Here is a 23,591-nt window from a genome sequence, read left to right as displayed (position 1 = left end):
TGTTCTTATTATCTCTTTACACATCATGTACGTTATGTCCTTAGACCTGAGATTGTCGTATGTACTCAAGATGTGAAACGACCTACTTAGGGACTATCAAACGCTACTCCATAACTGGGTAGTTATAAAGGCGGTCTTTGGGTTTGTCAGGAAACATGCTGTGAGACAGACAATCAAGAAGGAATTTGCCCTCTCCATGTGAGAGAGATATCACTGGACCACTTGAATGATTGGATCAAGAAATGCATGGTCGTGCTTGGGTTAAGTGTTAACCTACGAGTTGGACCAAATATTGTGAGGCAAAGGGAATAACATGTATGTGGTTTTGTGGTGGTTCGTCTGATATGATCTTTACGTATGCATAGGAGTTGACACGCCTTGCTAGAGGCCGCTGCCAACTATTGGCCGAGTAGGAGTATTTGGGATGTGTCTATGTGTGCATGAACCCATTGGGTCGCACGCTTAAGGGGCTAGAAGCCTAATTTGGATTGGACCCAAATTAGACAAGGCTTAGGGTTGCTAATGGGCCTCCAACTTGGGAGCTCATTAGGATGCCTATATAAGCAAGGGGTGGGCGACAGGGCTAGGGTAATCCACGCCATTTGGCAGCCGCCGCCCTTCCCACGCCCACGCCTTTGTTCCTCATGGACCTAGTAGTCCGAAGGCACGATGCTTCCTCCCTGTACGTGTGGATACCTCGGAGGTGCTGCATCTGGAGCACAAGGATGAGCCGTACGAGAGGGATGGGCGGACGAACGACCATGCTACTGCATGGCACTGCTATGACGTGCACGACTACATCGAGTCACTTCCGCTGCACCTGCGCGTCTAGTGGTAATCCCATGATCTATAACTAGCAGTAGTTCCTGGTTTATGGGGTCGAAATTTTTGTTTTCTGGCTAGTGTAGCAACCCCATAACCCTTTAGGTCACCCCTTCCATCAGGGATTGGCCAAAGCAGGGGAACGGGACCTCGGCCTCTGGCCCAAAGACAGGAAGCTTGACCGTTTCCAGTCTAAACACTAGATTGTCCCTACCCAAGGCCTAGTAGTTGGAGCCCATGATCTCCTCCACCAGATCACGGCCTTCGAAATAGCGGCACACAGCCACGAAGGCCCGATCACACGCCTCCCGCACCGGAGAAACGTCCACCGGTGGGTCCACATGCGTGTGCAGCTTCATCTCATCCATAGTCGAGGTCAGAGGATATTCCACGACCTCCGACCTGTCATCGGCAGTGCAACGGACCCCATAGGTCTTCACGTAGAACCACTGCTCTAGCCAGCCGTGGTCCCACTTGCCCTTCTAGCAAAATGATATCTCCGTGCGACCTTCGCCCTGGTTCCTCTTTGCCATGAAGGTGCAGCTACCGTACTAGTAGGTCACCTCAACTTCCTTGCCCCCCTCATCTCCTTCCCCTTCTTGGGCTGCTTCTATAGCTCGTAATAAGTGCAGAAGGTATCGACATTAGGCTTGGCGCTGTAGGGGATGCATGCCCAGCAGAACTTGCTGAGCGTGAGAAAGGCTGTAGGGGTCAAATGGTGAAATTGGACGTTGAATGCCTCCAGCACCTGGCAGAGAAAGGGGATGTAGGGAAAGCGGAGGCCACAGGTGAAGAAGTCCCAAAATACCACCACATAGCCCTCCTCTGGCTCTGGGATGGTCTGGCCGGGCGAAGGAATCTTCACGCGTGTGGTAGGAAAGTAGGACTCCTTTAGCATCTCAGCGACCATCTCCTCAGTGATGGAGGAGGGACCAAAATTCAAGGACTTGATCGCCATGGCTCCTAGATCCATGGCAATCAGATCTCCGACGGATGCGGAGATGCTCCGTAGGTTCTCCTCCAGCACTTTCTCGAACTCTAACATAGAGGCGGAGGCTAGCATGCACTCCTCAAAGCGCACGTCTCGGCCGGTCACCCTAACTCCAAGAAGATGGCGATAGGGACCGAAGAAGGTGGGCTGGCAAGATTGAGCAGAGGCGAAAGAGGAAGCCACCGCGGCTGCAGGCTAAGTAGGAGGTGGAAAAGGAGAGACAGAAGGCGGCAAGGCGCTGCTGAGGAGAGCGAGGTCGGCAGAGCGCGTTTTTGGATGGCAAGAAGGGCAAATGAGGCTATGCGGGAGGGGGGACCCCTCCACCAACCCTGCCCTTATATAGGCCGGGGGGCAACGGTTTGACTTTGACTGTACAATGGTCATCTCTGGGAAAATCACCTGAAAACACAACGGCCGTGATAGAGGCCAATGACTAAGTTTGCAGCCCAACGGCTACTTTCTACGAGAACAACAGCCACGCCAGAATGGGCCAAGGGGGAAGAAGCATGACCTCGGTTGAAGACGCCACTGTGTGAGCCCTCTGCCCCCACGGATGTCCCTAGTTAAGGTGTTTTGAGCACATGGCACGCTCGGGCAGACCATGGTCTCAAAAGGGGGGAACTGTTGTAACATGGCCACAGTGGATGGCGGACGCCTCCGCTGGCAAGGGCTCACGAGGATGTCTCCAACCATTGTAGAATGGAGGCCTAGCACTGACTGGAAGAACTTTCCTGATTATTCTTGCAGGGTGCTGTGCGGGGCCTGGCGGGCTTGTTGCGGTCTCCGCCTGAGCGATTTACAGGCACCTTCGGCTGTTCAGGCGGAGGCTGCCTCGCCTCGATTCAAAGGCGTCTCTAGCTATTCAGGCGGAGGCAACCCCACCTCGAAACTAATCGAACATCGACGTTGCCTAAGTGTGTGCAGGTACCTAGGCATGAGCGCTTGTGGATTACGTGGGCGCGCTGACACAATCTCTGGCCAGTCCAGCGAAGACTTGCGTAGGAGGTCTCCGACTGGTTCGGCAGAGACCCGCGCAGGAGGTCACGCGCTCCCAAGGATGGAGGCCAGTAGCGGACGGCACCCCTAGATGTGGAGGCAAGCGGCGGGAACCCAGGCCCTTAGGCCAAAAGCTAGGACCTGGTGGGCCGACCATTCATGGAGGCCCATTGCTTGAAGACGACGTGACAAGTGTTTCACCCATTTTTAAGAACAAAAGTGGATGCATCAAAAGCCTTATGTGCACCCCTAGAATGGTCGCACACATAGGTTGACAAATTATAAATAGTATCACCACAATGTTTACTACATAACGAACCAATAATCAAACATAGTCTTTAACACATAAATAGTAGATACTATGATAACTCTCTTGTGGAAGCCCAAGCACAGGGACGTCAACTGGTTGACACCAAACCAAGTACTCCTGACGATAGTCTTCACACCAATCCTGATCTGTTACCCATTCGGGATTTTTCCAAAAGAATGTAAAAGCAAGGCATAAGTACATGTCGTACTTAACAAGGATAGCTAGGGGTTCATGAGGCTCAATAAGCTGACACTGGTTCAACTGCAAGTAGCTTTTAGTGTATGATCAAATTTTAGCTTTTATTAGCAACAAGGTAGTACCATAGTTCCCATAACACATGATCATTATACTAAGACAACAATTAGCTTAAAGACAACTGAGTAAAGCACAATTAAACAAGAGCTCATTTATGGTCTAAGAATCCCTTGGCCGCTCGTGACCGTGAGCACGGCTAGTATACTAGTTTATTAACTCTGTGCAGAGGTGTACACTTTCACTATGAGTCATGTTGTTCAAGTGCATGGGTTAATTACGTCCAAACACCGAACACCATATAAAGCTACTCAGAAGTTCGTCTAACCGGCAAGGGCCGCAGGGTCATCGGATATAGGAACCCCCCTTCCAATAAAAGGCCGCTTCCATAGCAAGGCACAACAGGACGGAGGCTGTCCTATACCCAACTCACAGTATCCTCTAAGCCAGCTAGAAAAGGTCTCCCAAGCAACTAAAGCTAGAGCCATGTGGCCCTCACAGCTGTACTATAACTCCTGAATGATCACTTACAAACAAATCCTTAAGGAGAGGGAATTAAACCCTCCTGTCATTGCTAACAAGTCATCTTAAATTGTTTCAAGCTCAATTATCAGTCAAGTATCAAGATCATGATTATTGTTTAGCACTAGCATAACACTACCCAAATGCATATACCCAGGTTTCAAGGTATTCAAGATCAAGTTCTAGGATTTCCTACATAGGATTTCAAAGTAGACACATGCAAATGAATTTTAGTGTATCTCATGAATAGGACAACAAGGAAGGTCCCAAGCTATACTAGCCTTGATCAAAGGGCTCCTGAAGATCCTGCTGGTCTTGCTGGTCGTAGATGAACTCTTGATCACCAACGAAAACCTCACCGTCTATACTAGATCAACAACACCAAGCAGCAACATACAATCATCCGAGCAATCATACACAAGACAAACAAATAGATTTAATTAGAACATTACACCAACAGAGACAAACAGTTTTGAAAAGTTTATAAAACTATTCTACACGTTGCTATGATCACACAGACGCGAAGATCACAAAAAATGGAGCTATAACGAGAAAGTTATGGTTAAAGCAAGTTTTCCTATTAAAGAAATAGATTTAATCTAAACTCGAATTTTAAAGTTTAAAAACATGATGACAAATTATATGAACAGATAGATCTCGAAAAGATGAATCTAACGCAACTTGAACGGATCAATTTGGAGTTAAAATGAAGAAGTTATAAGCAATTAAAGGCAGTGGCAAAACTGTAATTAGATGGAACTTCTATTTGAATCTGTAAATTGAAAAATACGTTTTCAAAAAGAGAACACGTATTCCCTAGAATACGCTTTGGACCGCGGGTTCTATTATTAAAAACTATAGGGGCACTTTAGCAATTTTACCCCGCGAAGGGGTACGGGCTTCCCTGGGCCGTTGGATCACGGACGGATGGACCAGATTAGATGGAAGAGAGAGGGAAGAGTTGCCGGCTGCCGAAACAAGACTCTAGGTGGTGGTGTCCATTGCTGGAGGAGTCAAGACCTCACCGGAGTTCGTCTGTCCGGGGGCTTCGGGCGTCATTGGCCATGGGACCGGTACGAGAAGGAAGAGGAGATCATCGCAAACTCTATGCGCGGCTCAGGAGAGGCTGCGAGGACAAGGCGTCGATGTGACACGCGGTTTGGCGGGTCGGTTGCTCCGGCGAAGCAACGATGAGCGCATGGGTAGCATAGAGAGGGATGGAGAGTAAAAGCATGGTACCGGCCGCTTTCTTACCAGCTAGCGGAGTTCGGTGGACGGTTCTCGACGACGGAAAGGCAACGGCGGGGGGAATTGACTGTGGCGGCGGGATTTAGGGTTTGCGGCGGTGTGGAGCTTGGGAACGAGGCTTTGAGGCTCTGATCTAGTTGCAGATCATGCAGACGCGGCCATGCTCGTGATTTATAGGGATGTAGGCATACGGAGCAAGCTAGGGCGGCATAGCGCACGCGGACACGGCGGTGGCGGTGTCCGGCTCGGACACGGGTGAGAGGAAGGAGATGACCGACAGGTGGGCCATCCTTGTCAGCGTATCAGAGAGAGAGAGGAGGAGAGCTGCTGCCACTGTGGACTCGCTGCTTGTTGGGCCTCGGCTCGGCCCAAGAAGAGAAGAGGAAGGAGGCCGGCTACTTGTGCTGCAGCGTGCTGGGCCAGAGGGCAGGCCGAGTGGGCCAGAAGCCAGGCAGAGAGAAAGTTTCCCTTTTCTTTTTATTTTCCAAGCTTTTGAATCCTTTTTCAAATATATTTGAATTCCTTTTGAATTTTTTAATAAAAGCCAATCATCACAACAAAAAGTATGCATCAGCATGAATGCTCAAGCATGTATCTAACTTTGAGATTGATTTTATTTTTATAAATTTATTATTTGGCCTATGTTAAATGCTCACATAAATAAAAATAAATCAATTTAGCCAATTTAAACTCATTCAAATTTTAGGGTGTTACAATTCAACCCCCCTTAAGAAAATCTCGTCCTCGAGATTGAGCTACTTACTCAAACAACTGCGAGTATGTCTTTCTCAACTCATCTTCTCTTTCCCAAGTAGCCTCTGCTTCCGAGTAACGATTCCACTGAACCTTACACATCTTAATAATTCTGCTCCTTGTAACCCTTTTCGATGTCTCTAAGATCTGTACCGGAAACTCTTCATAAGTAAGATCATCTTTCACAATGAGTTCCTCTAGTGGTATTTGTTCTTCCAGCACACGCAAACACTTCTTAAGCTGAGAAACATGGAACACATCATGCACTCCTGATAGACTATTAGGCAACTCCAACTGATAAGCCACTTCTCCACGTCTCTTTAGAATTTTGAAAGGACCAACATACCTTGGTGCTAACTTTCCTTTCATGTTGAACCTTTTTACACTCCTCATTGGTGACACCTTCAAGTACACATAATCTCCTTCTTTGAAAACTAATTCTCTCCTTCGATTATCTGCATAACTCTTCTGATGAGTTTGTGCCACTCTAAGGTTCTCTCTAATCATTCTGACTTGGTCTTCAGCGTTTCTATGTACCTCTGGTCCAAAGACTTGACTTTCTCCCATTTGATTCCAAAACAACGGTGTTCTACACTTACGTCCATATAAAGCTTCAAACGGTGCCATCTTCAGACTATTCTGGTAGCTATTATTGTAGGAGAATTCTGCATATGGTAAACTTTTATCCCAACTAGTACCATACTGCAAAGCACAAGCTCTCAACATGTCTTCGAGTATCTAATTAAGTCTTTCTATTTGCCCATCTGTCTGAGGATGATAAGCAGTACTGAAGTTCAACTCTGTACCCAAAGAACTGTGGATTTGCTTCCAAAAGTGAGAGGTAAACTGTGATCCTCGATCAGACACAATTTTCTTTGGAACCCCATGCAGACACACTATTCTTTCCATGTATAGCTCTGCTAATTTTGGCCCATTGTAAGTAGTCTTAACAGGTAGAAAATGAGCAACTTTATTCAATCGATCCACAATTACCTATATCGAATCATAACCTTTCTGAGTATGGGGTAATCCTACTATGAAGTCCATACCAACTTCTTCCCACTTCCACTCTGGGATCTTCATTGGTTGCAACAATCCTGCAGGTCTCTGGTGCTCAGCTTTCACTCTCTGATAAGTGTCACACAAAGCCACGTACTCAGCTACATCTCTCTTTAATCCATACCACCAGTACTTCTCTTTAAGATCTAGATACATCTTAGTACTTTCAGGATGAATAGAGTAAGCTGACTCATGTGCCTCCCATAGAATTGCATCACGAATAGATTTCAATTCAGGCACACAGATCATTTTCCCAAACCATAAAGTACCATTCTCATCTATAGTAAATCCAGGTGCTTTCCCAATTACTACATTCTCTGCTATCTCTTTTAACTTCTCATCCTCTAACTGGCCTTTATGTATCTCTTGCTCTAACGTAGGAGTCACTTCTATCTCCATAACATTTGCAACTATTCCGAGATTCAAGTGTTGCAACTCTTGACACAACTTCTCTGACTCAGGTCCCTTTTTAAAACTATTGCCATATCTCTTTCTGCTAAGAGCATCGGCCACAACGTTTGCCTTACTAGGATGATAGTGCACTTCTAGATCATAATCCTTGATTAACTCCAACCAATGACATTGTCTCAAATTTAGATCAGTTTGGGTGAATATGTACTTTAGGCTCTTATGATCGGTGTAGATATCACTCTTATACCCAATCAGATAGTGTCTCTAGATCTTTAATGCATGAACCACAGTTGTTAACTCCAAATCATGAGTAGGATAATTCAATTCATGCTTCCTCAACTATCTAGATGCATATGCAACAACTCTACCATCTTGCATAAGAACACATCCCAAACCTTGACGAGATGCATCACAATATATAGAGAACTTCTTGCTCAAATCTGGCAATATCAACACTGGGGCGGTGGTCAACCCCTTCTTTAACTCATCAAAACTAGCTTGACATTTAGTAGACCACTCAAACTTAGCATTCTTCTCAAGTAGAGCTGTCGTGGGTTTAGCAAGCTTGGAGAAACCTTCAATAAACCTCGTTTAATAACCAGCCAATCCGAGAAAGCTACGAATCTCACTTACATCAGTAGGCGGCTTCTAGATCAGCACATCCTTCACTTTGCCAGGGTCCACTGCTATACCACCATTAGAGACAACATGACCCAGAAAAGAGACCTCTTTTAACCAGAACTCACACTTACTGCGCTTTGCATACAATTTATGCTCTCTAAGCTTTTGCAAAACTAACTTCAGATGTTCAGCATGTTCCTCCTCGGTCTTAGAGAATACTAGTATGTCATCAATGAACACAACCGCAAATTTATCCAGATACTCCATGAACACCTTGTTCATCATATACATAAAGTAGGCAGGTGCATTGGTCAACCTAAATGACATAACAGTGTATTCATACAACCCATACCTCGTAGTAAATGTTGTCTTTGGTATATCAGTGTTATGAATCTTCAATTGATGGTAACCAGAACACAAATCAATCTTAGAGAACACACAAGCACCTCTCAACTGATCAAACAAATCATCAATTCTTGGCAACAGGTACTTGTTCTTGATAGTTACCTCATTAAGTGACCGGTAGTCAACACACATACGCTGAGATCCATCCTTCTTGTCAACAAAGATCACTGGCGCTCCCCAAGGTGATGCACTAGGACGAATAGACCCTTTTTCTGATAACTCCTTCAATTGTTTCTTAAGTTCTTCTAATTCGTTAACCCCCATTCTATATGGACGTTTAGCTATAGGTGCAGTGCCAGGTAATAAACTCAATATCGCGATCAGGTGGCATACCTGGCAAATCATCAGGGAATACATCTGGAAATTCCTCCACAACACGATCTTGAGGATTAGCATCACTCATCTAGTTCACCATGGCGGTTGGTGGTGGTTGCACTGCTACCTCAATGCTAATTCGATCTCCCTTTGGTGTTGATAGAACTACCACTCTTTCTTGACACTGAATTACTGCCCGGTGTTCATTCATCCAATCCATTCCCAGAATCATATCAATGCCAAAGGTTCTCAGCACAATGGGACAGACTATAAAGTCTACCCCCCTTAAGGTAAGACTTACTAAGGGACAACAATATGAAGCTGGCATTGATCCCCCTGGTGAATTTACTAGCATTTGGTTCTTCATTGCAATTAAAGGTATGCTATGGTTTCTAACAAATGCTTGAGAAATAAAAGAATGCGAAGCTCTAGAATCAAATAGAACGGTGGCGGAGATAGAGTTGAGGTTGAACGTACCCATCATAACTCCTGGTGCTTCCATGGCAGTCTCAGGTGCCACATGATTCACTCTTCCAGTGTTATACGTAGGCTTCTGATTGCGATTCTGTCGTTGAGGGGTTTGTTGGTTCTGATTTGGCTTCTGAGGGCAATGGTTTGCATAGTGTCCCACATCTCCGCATCAAAAACACCTATTGGGAGTACTAGGTGCACTGCTCTTCATCGGGGTGTTGTTGGGCGTTCCCTGAGATGGAGCCTGATTGCTCGATTGTTGCGGAGTATGCTGGTTCTAGTTCTGTTGTTGATACTGTGAACGCTGACCACGGTTCCACTGACTAACTGGTCCTTGGTACCTCTGCTGATTATTAGGACGGAAACGAGTGTTGCTTCCATATCTTTGTCCTTGCACCTTCCTCTTCCTATCCCTCTCCAATTGCATATTGTCAAGCACAATAGCACGATTCACTAACTCCTGGAAATTGGGATAGGAGTTGCCAGACAACTGAAGCCTGAGATCATAGTAGATGCCTTTAAGAAAGAGACGTTGTTTATCAGCATCCTCCCATACCTCGTTAGGAGCATAACGAGCTAACTGGGCAAACTTGTCATGGTACTCACTGATAGTCATAGAGCCCATCCTGAGAGATCTGAACTCCTCTTGTTTCAGCGCGATCAAACCATCTGGAATGTGATGAGCCTTGAAATCTCTCACAAACTCTTGCCAAGTGATGGCAGGAGCGTTAGCGGGACGTGCAGCTTGGTACGACTCCCACCAAGTCTGAGCTGCACCCTGTAGCTGTCCAGATGCATACAACACCTTCTGTTGATCATCACATTAAGCAATGTTGAGCTGCTTCTCCACGGCGCGTACCCAATCATCAGCCTCCAAAGGATCAGCGGCATGAGAGAAGACAGGAGGGTGACCATGCAAGAACTCTCTTCGCTTGTCTCTAGGTGGTGGTGCAGGTGGTGGTGCTCCAATGGGTTGATTCTGGAAGAATTGCATCATGCTCTGCATGAACTGTCCCTGCATTGCTAGCACCTCCGCTACGGTCATGGGTGATTGTGGTGGTGGCGGAGCACCTCTGCCACGTCCTCTACCTCTTCCACGGCCAGACATCTGTCATCCAACACGAAACCACCAATAGATAAGAGATAAGCAAATCTGGAATTTCTGGACGTGACTTAGAATCAATCAGATCAGTAAAACAGCAATATCTCGAGTTCCAGAAATCCAAATAGGGTGATCTTTATATGGTTGGAAAGGTTATGAAATTATCTACAACCTTTGTTTAGACCATATTCTCTGATTCTGGCGTTAAGTTAATCAAAAACTGACCAAAACAGAATCTGGTTTCAGGTTCCAGACAGAACAGAAACTCCAGCTTGCAACAGTTATAACTTTTAATCCAAAACTGATAATGAGGTGATTCTTGCGGTATTGGAAAGATACAGAGGTCTATTTATTACCACAAAAATTTCATAGACATTGCTCAAACAGGTAAAAAGTTAGGACCAGAACACCACTGACTGCTCCAGAAAACGGCAACTCCGAGAAGAGATAAACCAACCCAAACTTTATATTTATTAACTTAAAACTTAATATTCTTAACTAAGGGATCTGTAGACAAGCCTACAATATCCCAGCACTCATTACAAAGAAGCAAATCACTCATAAGCATAATAAGAACTCAATTAATCACACAAGGTTCACACCACACTTAAAGACTCGACTAGACTCAACTTGCGCTTCTAGCGTCTTATTACAAAAGGGACTTCAAAACTATGGTCGAAGCGGGCTGGGAAGCAAATCATAGATCCTTGGTTCTCAAAGTCTTTCCCTGAGGTCATCACTCTCCTTTTGCAATCTCTTGAGATCTCTTCCTTGTTGGCGCACGGTATCTTCCAAATTTTGGCTCTTTTTCACCATATCATAGGCAAAGTATGCCGCGCCACGTGCGGTTGCATCTAAACCCAAAGGTTCCAGCATGCCCCATCCATCTTCTAAGTCCTTATCAGCACGGGGAAGATGACGATCATGGCCTTGCCTTATAGCATCAAAGCGATTACCACGGAGAGTTACCCAAGCATGGTACGCAGTAGCTTCCATGCTATCTTCCATAGTAGCACGACGACCCATGTGTCGATGTGCTCTCTCCACCTCATTAGCCTTTAACTCTTCATTCCATGCGCTGATGGTCACAACGGTCCTCTAGTAGGTGTTCTCCAAGGGGTGAGTAAACCGGGAGCATGTGTAGTGCACCGAAGCGTTCCAATCAGCGTAGTGATCAGTGAGGAGCTCTACAAGACGTTGGTGCATGTTGACGTTGCATTCTGGATCCTAGAGTATTCTTTCAGTCCATCCCATTGATGGGGGTGGCACACTTCCTGATGATCCATCTTGTGATGGCGACGGGGGCTGTCCATCACCTTGGTCGACGTCTTGTTCTTCATCACTGCTCACATTGTTGATCCCTTGAGGGCTCTCATCCATAGGTTCTATTTCTTCTTCTTCTATAGGCTCGGGTGTAGGAGATGGCATTGGTGATGGTGGTACAATAGGGTAGACCACTTGCTTGTCTTGATATACACTTGGCTCTTCATCTTGCTCTGTAGGCTCGTACACGTAACGGGGTGGATTGCAGCCTCCAACGGACATGCGAGCTCTCTTGGGTGCACGAGACATCTATAGAATTTAGACTTTAGTTAGAGAGAAGCAATATTTTGTAATAGAATGCGAGAGAAGAGCATCAAAGTTTAGCAAATAACAAGATCAAGACGGAAAACAAGAAACAAGTGAAGCAAAGAACACTAAAATGACCATTCTAACTAGGCTTGCGTCCTACAGTCAACAGTGAGCTGATACCAATCTGTCTCACCCATTTTTAAGAACAAAAGTGGATGCATCAAAAGCCTTATGTGCACCCCTGGAATGGTCGCACACATAGGTTGACAAATTATAAATAGTATCACCACAATGTTTACTACATAATGAACCAATAATCAAACATAGTCTTTAACACATAAATAATAGATACTATGATAACTCTCTTGTGGAAGCCCAAGCACAGGGACATCAACTAGTTGACACCAAACCTAGTACTCCTGACGATACCAATCCTGATCTGTTACCGATTCGGGATTTTTCCAAAAGAATGTAAAAGCAAGGCATAAGTACATGTCGTACTTAACAAGAATAGCTAGGGGTTCATGAGGCTCAATAAGCTGACACTGGTTGAACTGCATGTAGCTTTTAGTGTATGATCAAATTTTAGCTTTTATTAGCAACAAGGTAGTACCATAGTTCCCATAACACATGATCATTATACTAAGACAACAATTAGCTTAAAGACAACTGAGTAAAGCACAATTAAACAAGAGCTCATTTATGGTGTAAGAATCCCTTGGCCGCTCGTGACCGTGAGCACGGCTAGTATACCAGTTTATTAACTCTGCACAGAGGTGTACACTTTCACTATGAGTCATGTTGTTCAAGTGCATGGGTTAATTACGTCCAAACACCGAACATCATATAAAGCTACTCAGAAGTTCGTCTAACCAGGAAGGGCCGTAGGGTCATCGGATATAGGAACCCCCCTTCCAATAAAAGGCCGCTTCCATAGCAAGGCACAACAGGACAGAGGCTGTCCTATACCCAACTCGCAGTATCCTCTAAGCCAGCTAGAAAAGGTCTCCCAAGCAACTAAAGCCAGAGCCATGTAGCCCTCACAGCTGTACTATAAGTCCCGGATGATCACTTACAAACAAGTCCTTAAGGGGAAGGAATTAAACCCTCCTGTCATTGCTAACAAAGCATCTTAAATTGTTTAAAGCTCAATTATCAGACAAGTATCAAGATCTTGATTATTGTTTAGCACTAGCATAACACTACCCAAATGCATATACCTAGGTTTCAAGGTATTCAAGATCAAGTTCTAGGATTTCCTACATAGGAGATCAAAGTGGACACATGCAAATGAATTTTAGTGTATCTCATGAATAGGACAACAAGGAAGGTCCCAAGCTATACTTGCCTTGATCAAAGGGCTCCTGAAGATCCTACTGGTCTTGCTGGTCATAGATGAACTCTTGATCACCAACGAAAACCTCACCGTCTATACTTGATCAACAACACCAAGCAGCAACATACAATCATCCGAGCAATCATACACGAGGCAAACAAATAGATTTAATTAGAACAGTACACCAACAGAGACAAACAATTTTGAAAAGTTTATAAAACTATTCTACACGTTGCTATGATCACACAGACGCGAAGATCACGAAAAACGAAGCTATAACGAGAAAGTTATGGTTAAAGCAAGTTTTCCTATTAAAGAAATAGATTTAATCTAAACTTGAATTTTAAAGTTTAAAAACATGATGACAAATTATATGAACAGATAGATCTCGAAAAGATGAATCTAACACAACTTGAACGGATCAATTTGGAGTTAAAACGAAGAAGTTATAAGCAATTAAAGGCAGTGGCAAAACTGTAATTAGATGGAACTTCTATTTGAATCTGTAAATTGAAAAATATGTTTTCAAAAAGAGAACACGTATTCCCTGGAATATGCTTTGGACCGTGGGTTCTATTATTAAAAACCACAGGGGCTCTTTAGCAATTTTTACCCCATGAAGGGGTACAGGCTTCCCTGGGCCGTTGGATCACGGACGGATGGACCAGATTAGATGGAAGAGAGAGGGAAGAGCTACCGGCTGCTGGAACAGGACTCCAGGTGGCGGCGTCCATTGTCGGAGGGGTCAAGACCTCGCCAGAGTTCGTCAGTCCGACGGCTCCGGGCATCATTGGCCATGGGACCGGTATGAGAAGGAAGAGGAGATCATCGCAAAGTCTATGCGCGGCTCAGGAGAGGATGCGAGGACATGGCGTCGACGTGATGCGCGGTTAGGCGGGTCGGTTGCTTTGGCGAAGCGACGACGAGTGCGTGCGTAGCACAGAGAGGGATGGAGAGTAAAAGCGTGGTACCGGCCGCTTTCTTACCAGCTGGCGGAGTTCGGTGGACGGTTCCTGACGACGGAAAGGCAACGGCGGGGGGAATTGACTACGGCGGTGGGATTTAGGGTTTGCGGTGGTGTGGAGCTTGGGAATGAGGCTTTGAGGCTTTGATCTAGTTGCAAATCGTGCGGACACGGCCGTGCTCATGATTTATAGGGACGTAGGCGTACGAAGCACGCCAGGGCAGCGTAGCGCGTGCGGACACGGCGGCGGCGGTGTTCGGCTCGAACATGGGCGAGAGGAAGGAGACGACCGATAGGTGGATCCTTGTCAGCGTATCAGAGAGAGAGAGGAGGAGAGTTGCTGCTGCTGTGGGCTCGCTGCTTGTGGGGCCTCGGCTCGGCCCAAGAAGAGAAGAGGAAGGAGGTCGGCTGCCTGTGCTGCAGCGTGCTGGGCCAGAGGGCAGGCCGGTGGGCCAGAAGCTAGGCAGAGAGAAAGTTTCCTTTTTCTTTTTATTTTCCAAGCTTTTGAATCCTTTTTCAAATAGATTTGAATTCCTTTTGAATTTTTGAATAAAAGCCAATCATCACAACAAAAAGTATGCACCAGCATGAATGCTCAAGCATGTATCTAACTTTGAGATTGATTTTATTTTTATAAATTTATTATTTGGCCTATGTGAAATGCTCACTTAAATAAAAATAAATCAATTTAGCCAATTTAAATTCATTCAAATTTTAGGGTGTTACAACAAGATTACCCCTAAAACGAGAGGCTAGTGGCGGAATATTCTATGAATGTACCGTAGCAGTTAAGGGGCATTATTGTAAACTCTGTAAAGCGGTAGTTGAGCCCTATAAATAGGGTACACTTGTAATAGTAAAGGGGTTGGTTGGGAACAAATTAATGAAACCCTAGTTTCCACGTGTCTTGCTCCCACTACACCTATTGCATACGTGTGCCGCGCCTCCGCCCAAGGAGCCTCGCCCTCGAGGCGAAGACCTCACGTGCCATACCTTTGTCTGAGACCCCTAGTCTCAATAGCTTTGTTAGTCTGTGGTTGTTGATGCTCATTAAACTCCAAATATAACCATCAACTATTGCATGAAATGATAAGAAATTGATAACAAAGTATAGTTGTAGGGTTTGCTACTAACAAGTTCCATGAGTTTTGGTGATCTCCATTGTTTTACAGGACATTTAATTTGTCACCAAGAAAAGTATCTTAAATGATGAGTTGGAGTACACCATTGCATAGAGCTCGTCGCGCTGATCGAAACGGATATATTATTTGCTATTTTTTGAGGCCGGAATAAAAAGATAAGAATTTTGCAAATTAAAAATGGCGCTGACGTCACTGATGACGTCAGCACCCCAGCAGTCGGTCGGCAGCAGCTGACAGTGGGCCACAGCGGGGCCCAGCTGCCCTTGGCGCATGCAGCGGCTATCCCCATGGGGGGAACCAGCCTCCTGGCCGGTGAACCCATGGGCAACACGTGGCCTAGGCGAGGCGCACGCGTGCACGTCCGCACGGCCGCAGGCGGGAGGCGGGGCTGAGCCCGCTCGCTCGATTCGGCTAGGCTGGGAGAACACGTGGCATGTGGAGACTGGAAGGGAAAGGCGGTGGAGTGGCCAGGCTCGGTCCGCTTGGTCTCGGAGCGGTTGGACCGATCGAACCGCCGGTTCGCCTACCCAAGAAGCCCAGATTTCGTCCAGTAACACAGAACAACGCGTATCACGCCGGTTTGGCTCCGGATCGAGGCCCAAACGTCTGGTTCTTCTCTGGTTTTCTACGCAGATTGCTTGGGAATATTATTTGCAAGATCCCCTTGATCTCCACTGCCCATTAAGATCGGTTTGATCCGATGGTGGGCATTAATTTTGACGCGGATCAATTATGTGGCAGTTCCTTGCCCCCTACTCCACCTCGGGCTATATAAGGATGCCCCCATCAGCTCTAGGGGTCATGCTCTCATTCAGAGGGAGAGGTGTCCCATAAAAGGATGACCTCTACTCTCTAGGATAATTAGGGTTAGACTTTTCAATATAGTAGATTAGTTTTAGTCGAGAGTTAGGGAGAGCGGAGCTACGCTCCGATTCTAGAGATGTCTTCAGAGATTTGGTATGTTTCATATCTCACCTTTGTAAGACTTGTGCTTTAATATATATTTATCTTCTCTAAGTACTTTTATGCCTTTTATGTGATCGTTTAGTATAGTTGTTATACTTTAGCATGGGATCTCCGCTCGTATTGAGTGCTCTAGTTATAGCGCATAGATAGGGTAGTAATTGATAGTGTAGACATGGCGTCTAGACTAGAGGTTACCTGAGATTGCGCCCAACCTTACGGATAGTGGTAGCCCCAGGGGTGATAGCTCTATTGGGCCTTTGTAATCCACCACGTTAGGGTTGGTGTTCGTAGAGCTTTTGGCAGCCTTCCCCTGACTATGTCTTCCCAGTCTTCTCGAGAGTCAGAAAGGTACTGCTGCTCCGAAGTGTTATTGTGTGATTGCTATATTTATCTATCCTTTTCTAACTTAGAACCCAAGTACTAGAGAAGTATATAGGAACCTTGATCTCTCCCGTTGTCCTCTCACTTTAGTTACCTACTCATTTATCATAGATTTATCATGTGTGTTATTATGCTTCACTCTTATCATTTACTATTTACCCCTCACTTTAGTCTAGTTGGTTTACTAAATTATTAGATACATGATGGTGAATTATTAAATTCTTTAACCCATGCTTCCCGTGGTAAATATAAATAACGATACCTAGAATACTCCCGGTAAAAATGCTACAATGGTATTCTGTGCGCTTGCGGAATCCTTCATATTCTATTTGCACTAAATAAATACCAACAAACATTTTTGGCGCCGTTGCCGGGGAAGCAATTGGTGTAAAGATTTTGATAATGATCTTGATGTCTGCTAATTTAGTGTATCACTAGCTTTAGTAGGATTACCCCTTGTTCTATTGAGTTGTGGAATAGACAGGACAAAAAGATGCCGATTCAACCTTTCGGCAAGCTTCCACATGAAAAAGAATAAGAAACATTGAAGAACCTAGGGTGCCTGAACAATCGTGATTCATCAACACTGAAACCCTGCCATCTCACAGGTATATATATATATATATATATATATATATATATTCTAACCATGTGTAGATTGAAGAAAAGGTCGCCGTCACAAGAATTCAAATCATATCTCAAGTGACGAGTGCATATGTTGCACCACTCACAAATTCCATCTTGTGAGTCATGGTAAGTATGATCAAGAAAGGTGAGATAGTCTTGCTCATGGACTTTAAAATTGATGAGTAGTTATCTTTAAATTTCTTGCATCCCCACTGCATGTTTCCTTTGAATAATCCATGCATCCACTCCATTAATTAGTTTATTGTCACACCCATTTTTAAGAACAAAAGTGGGTGCATAAAAAGCCTTATGTGCACCCCTAGAATGGTCGCATACATAAGTTAACAAATTATAAATAGTATCACCACAATGTTTATTACATGATGAACCAATAATCAAACAAAGTCTTTAACACATAAATAGTAGATACTAAGAAAACTCGCTTGCGGAAGCTCCAAGCACAGGGACGTCAACTGGTTGACACCAAACCTAGTACTCTTGACGATAGTCTTCACACCAATCTTGATCTGTTACCCATCCAGGATTTTCCAAAAGAATGTAAAGGCAAGGCATAAGTACATGTCATACTTAACAAGAATAGCTAGGGGTTCATGAGGCTCAATAAGCTGACACTTAGCTTTTTAGTGTATGATCAAGTTTTAGCATTTATTAGCAATAAGGTAGTACCATAGTTCCCATAACACATGATCATTATACTAGGACAATAATTAGCTTAAAGACAACTTAGTAAAGCACAATTAAACAAGAGCTCATTTATGGTGTAAGAATCCCTTGGCCGCTCGTGACCATGAGCACGGCTAGTATACCAATTTGTTAACTCTACGCAGAGGTGTACACTTTCACTGTGAGTCATGTTGTTCAAATGCATGGGTTAATTACGTCCAAACACCGAACACCATATAAAGCTACTCAGAAGTTCGTCTAACCAGGAAGGGCCGTAGGGTCATCGGATATAGGAACCCCCCTTCCAATAAAAGGCCGCTTCCATAGCAAGTCACAATAGGACAGAGGCTGTCCTATACCCAACTCGCAGTATCCTCTAAGCCAGCTAGAAAAGGTCTCCCAAGCAACTAAAGCCAGAGCCATGTAGCCCTCACAGCTATACTATAAGTCCCGGATGATCACTTACAAACAAGTCCTTGAGGAGAGGGAATTAAACCCTCCTGTCATTGCTAACAAGTCATCTTAAATTGTTTAAAGCTCAATTATCAGTCAAGTATCAAGATCGTGGTTATTGTTTAGCACTAGCATAACACTACCCAAATGCATAAATCCAGGTTTCAAGGTATTCAAGATCAAATTCTAGGATTTCCTACATAGGAGATCAAAGTGGACACATGCAAATGAATTTTAGTGTATCTCATGAATAGGACAACAAGGAAGGTCCCAAGCTATACTTGCCTTGATCAAAGGGCTCCTAAAGATCCTGCTGGTCTTGCTGGTCGTAGATGAACTCTTAATCACCAACGAAAACCTCACCATCTATACTCGATCAACTACACCAAGCAGCAACATACAATCATCCGGCAATCATACACGAGGCAAACAAATAGATTTAGTTAGAACAGTACACCAATAGAGACAAATAGTTTTGAAAAGTTTATAAAACTATTCTACACGTTGCTATGATCACACAGACACGAAGATCACGAACAACGGAGCTATAACGAGAAAGTTATGGTTAAAGCAAGTTTTCCTATTAAAGAAATAGATTAAATCTAAACTCGAATTTTAAAGTTCAAAAACATGATGGCAAATTATATGAACAGATAGATCTCAAATAGATGAATCTAACGCAACTTGAACGGATCAATTTGGAGTTAAAACGAAGAAGTTATAAGCAATTAAAGGCAGTGGCAAAACTGTAATTAGATGGAACTTCAATTTGAATCTGTAAATTGGAAAATATGTTTTCCAGAGACGAAAGCGTAAACCAGGGAATACGCTTTGGACTACGGGTTCAAAACCCAGAGAGCTCAGGGGCTCTTTAGCAAAATTGACGGACGAAGGGGTACGGGCCACTGTAGTCCGTTTGATCCAGGATGGACGGCTCAGATTAGACCGAGAGGGTGAGGGGCGGCGCTGCCGGCCGGAGAAGAAGGGGAGACGACGGCCGACATGAATGGCAGCGACCGAGCTCGCCGGAGTTGGTGGTTTAGGCAATTTCGGTCACCTCGGAACATGAGACTGGTACCAAACGAAAGCGGAGATCGAGGGCAACTCACCAAGCGCGAAGAAGAAGACCGAGACGATCCAAGGACGACGTGCGACACGGAACGGCGGCGAGGGGCACCCTACAAGGTCTGGCAACGCTTAATAGATGAAATTGAACAAGAAGAATATGAAGGATAGGCACGGCGGCTTCGCAAGAGCACTCCGAAGCTCGGTCACTTGCCTACGGCAGTGATTCGACCGACGGTGCGGCGAATCAAGCTCTGCAGCGGCTATTCTAGGGTTCAATGGCTGCACGAGCTTGGATACGAGGTGCTGGTGCTCTGATCCGGTTGCGGGTCATGCGGACGTAGTCGCCCTCGCCATTTATAGGGACGCAGGCGTGCGGAGCAAGCCAAGGTGGCATAGCGCACATGGACAACGACGGCGGTGTCCGTCTTGGACATGGGAGAGAGGAGGAAGACACACCTGACGCGTGGGCCAGCTTCGTCAGTGAGAGGAATGGCGGGACCCAGTCGTTAGTGAGGGAAGGGAGCTGCGGCACTGCGTGAGCGGGCTGCCGTGAGCTGGGTCGGCCGTCTCGGCCCAAGAAGAAGAGGAGAGGAAGCCGGGCGGCCTGCGCTGCTGGCGCGCTGGGCCAGAGAGAAATGAAATAGGCCAAGTGGGCCAGAAGCCAGGAAAGTGAAGGTTTCTCTTTTTTCTTTTTATTTTTCAAGCTTTTGAATGCATTTTCAAATAGATTATGAATTCCTTTTGAATTTAAACAAAAACCAATCAACTCAACAAAAAGTATGCACCAACATGAATGCTCAAGCATGTATCTATCTTTGATGTTGATTTTATTTTTATAAATTTATTATTTGGCCTATGTTAAATGCTCACATAAATAAAAAAAATAAGTCAATTTAGCTAATTTAAATTCATTCAAATTTTAGGGTGTTACAATTCTACCCCCTTAAGAAAATCTCGTCCTCGAGATTGAGACTCAAACAACTACGAGTATGTCTTTCTCAACTCATCTTCTCTTTGCCAAGTAGCCTCTACTTCTGAGTAATGATTCCACTGAACCTTACACATATTAATAATTATGCTCCTTGTAACCCTTTCCGCTGTCTCTAAGATCTTTACCGAAAACTCTTCATAAGTAAGATCATCTTTCACAGTGAGTTCCTCTAGTGGTATTTGTTCGTCCGGTACACGCAAACACTTCTTAAGCTGAGACACATGGAACACATCATGCACTCCTGATAAACTATCAGGTAATTCCAACTGATAAGCCACTTCTCCACGTCTCTTTAGAATTTTGAAAGGACCAACATACCTTGGTGCTAACTTTCCTTTCATGTTGAACCTTTTTACACTCCTCATTGGTGACACCTTCAAGTACACATAATCTCCTTCTTCAAAAACTAATTCTCTTCTTCGATTATCTACATAACTCTTCTGACAGGTTTGTGCCACTCTAATGTTCTCTCTAATCATTCTGACTTGGTCTTCAGTGTTTCTAAGCACATCTGGCCCAAAGACTTGACTTTCTCCCATTTGATTCCAAAACAACGGTGTTCTACACTTACGACCATACAAAGCTTCAAACGGTGCCATCTTCAGACTATTCTGGTAGCTATTATTGTAGGAGAATTCTGCATATGGTAAACTTTTATCCCAACTAGTACCATACTGCAAAGCACATGCTCTCAACATGTCTTCTAGTATCTGATTAAGTTTTTCTGTTTGCCCATCGGTCTAAGGATGATAAGCAGTACTGAAGTTCAACTCTGTACCCAAAGAACTGTGGATTTGCTTCCAAAAGTGAGAGGTAAACTATGATCCTCTATCAGACACAATTTTCTTTGGAACCCCATGCAGACACACTATTCTTTCCATGTATAGCTCTGCTAATTTTGGCCCATTGTAAGTCGTCTTAACATGTAGAAAGTGAGCAACTTTAGTCAATTGATCCACAATTACCCATATCGAATCATAACCTTTTCTGGGTATGGGGTAATCCTACTATGAAGTCCATACCAATTTCCTCCCACTTCCACTCTGGGATCTTCATCGGTTGCAACAATCCTACAGGTCTCTGGTGCTCAGCTTTCACTCTCTGACAAGTGTCACACAAAGGTACGTACTCAGCCACATCTCTCTTTAATCCATACCACCAGTACTTGTCTTTAAGATCTAGATACATCTTAGTACTTTTAGGATGAATAGAGTAAGCTGACTCATGTGCCTCCCGCAAAATTGCATCATGAATAGATTTCACTTCAGGCACACAGATCCTTTTCCCAAACCACAAAGTACCATTCTCATCTATAGTGAATCCGGGTGCTTTCCCAATCACTACATTCTCAGTGATCTCTTTTAACTTCTCATCCTCTAACTGACCTTTACGTATCTCTTGCTCTAACGTAGGAGTCACTTCTATCTCCATAACATTTGCAACTATACCAAGATTCAAGTGTTGCAACTCTTCACATAACTTCTCTGACTCAGGTCCCTCTTTAAAACTATGGTCATATCTCTTCCTGCTAAGAGCATCGGCCACAACATTTGCCTTACCAGGATGATAGTGTACTTCTAGATCATAATCCTTGATTAACTCCAACCAATGACGTTGTCTCAAATTTAGATCAGTTTGGGTGAATATGTACTTCAGGCTCTTGTGATCGGTGTAGATATCACTCTTATGCCCAATCAGATAGTGTCTCCAGATCTTTAATGCATGAACCACAGCTGCTAACTCCAAATCATGAGTAGGATAATTCAATTCATGCTTCCTCAACTGTCTTGATGCATATGCAACAACTCTACCATCTTTCATAAGAACACATCCCTAACCTTGACGGGATGCATCACAATATATAGAGAACTTCTTGCTCAAATCTAGCAATATCAACACTAGGGCAGTGGTCAACCTCTTCTTTAACTTTTCAAAACTAGCTTGGCATTTAGTAGACCACTCGAACTTAGCATTCTTCTAAAGTAGAGCTATCATGGGTTTAGCAAGCTTGGAGAAACCCTCTATAAACCTTCTATAATAACCAGCCAATCCGAGAAAGCTACGAATCTCACTTACATCAGTAGGCAGCTTCCAGTTTAGCACATCCTTCACTTTGCCAGGGTCCACTGCTATACCACCATTAGAGACAACATGACCCAGAAAAGATACCTCTTTTAACCAGAACTCAAACTTACTGTGCTTTGCATACAATTTATGCTCTCTAAGCTTGTGCAAAACTAACTTCAGATGTTCAGCATGTTCCTCCTCGGTCTTAGAGAATACCAGTATATCATCAATGAACACAACCATAAATTTATCTAGATACTCCATGAACACCTTGTTCATCATATACATAAAGTAGGCAGGTGCATTGGTCAATCCAAAAGACATAATAGTGTATTCATACAACCCATACCTCGTAGTAAATGTTGTCTTTGGTATATCAGTGTTACGAATCTTCAATTGATGGTAGCCAGAACGGAAATCAATCTTAGAAAACACACAAGCACCTCTCAACTGATCAAACAAATCATCAATTCTTGGCAACAGGTACTTGTTCTTGATAGTTACCTCATTGAGTGACCGGTAGTCAACACACATACGCTGAGGTACATCCTTCTTGTTAGCAAAAATCACTGGCGCTCCCCAAGGTGACGCACTAGGACGAATGAACCCTTTTTCTGATAATTCCTTCAATTGTTTCTTAAGTTCTTCTAATTCATTAACCCCCATTCTATATGGACGTTTAGCTATAGGTGCAGTGCCAGGTAATAACTCAATAATAAATTCAATATCGCGGTCAGGTGGCATACCTGGCAAATCATCGGGGGACACATCTGGAAATTCCTCCACAACACGATCTTGAGGATTAGCATCACTCATCTGGTTCACTATGGCGGTTGGTGGTGGTTGCACTGCTACCTCAATGTTGATTCGATCTCCCTTTGGTGTTGTCAGAACTACCACTCTTTCTTGACACTGAATTACTGTCCGGTGTTCATTCATCCAATCCATACCCAGAATCACATCAATGCCAAAGGTTCTCAGCACAATGGGACAGACTGTAAAGTCTACCCCCCTTAAGGTAAGACTTACTGAGGGACAACAATATGAAGCTGGTATTGATCC

General features: G+C 44.4%; 1 protein-coding gene across 1 annotated transcript; it reads right to left on the bottom strand.

Annotated features, from left to right (window-relative positions):
• Nucleotides 1–5,900: 5,900 nt before the first annotated feature.
• Nucleotides 5,901–23,345, bottom strand: LOC136469936 (uncharacterized). The gene is made up of 11 exons (XM_066467946.1): nt 22,539–23,345; nt 21,485–22,295; nt 20,781–20,836; nt 20,588–20,674; nt 10,036–10,284; nt 9,518–9,960; nt 8,117–8,301; nt 7,020–7,363; nt 6,494–6,596; nt 6,241–6,296; nt 5,901–6,134 (listed from the first exon to the last, which is right to left on the bottom strand). The coding sequence occupies exons 1-11, from the start codon at nt 23,343–23,345 to the stop codon at nt 5,901–5,903; spliced, it is 3,375 nt and encodes a 1,124-aa protein (XP_066324043.1).
• Between the last annotated feature and the right edge of the window lie 246 nt (nt 23,346–23,591).

This window comes from Miscanthus floridulus, chromosome 8 (assembly GCF_019320115.1).
Source record: "Miscanthus floridulus cultivar M001 chromosome 8, ASM1932011v1, whole genome shotgun sequence".
Lineage (NCBI taxonomy): Eukaryota > Viridiplantae > Streptophyta > Magnoliopsida > Poales > Poaceae > Miscanthus > Miscanthus floridulus.
This window is presented reverse-complemented; position numbering and strand designations above follow the sequence as displayed.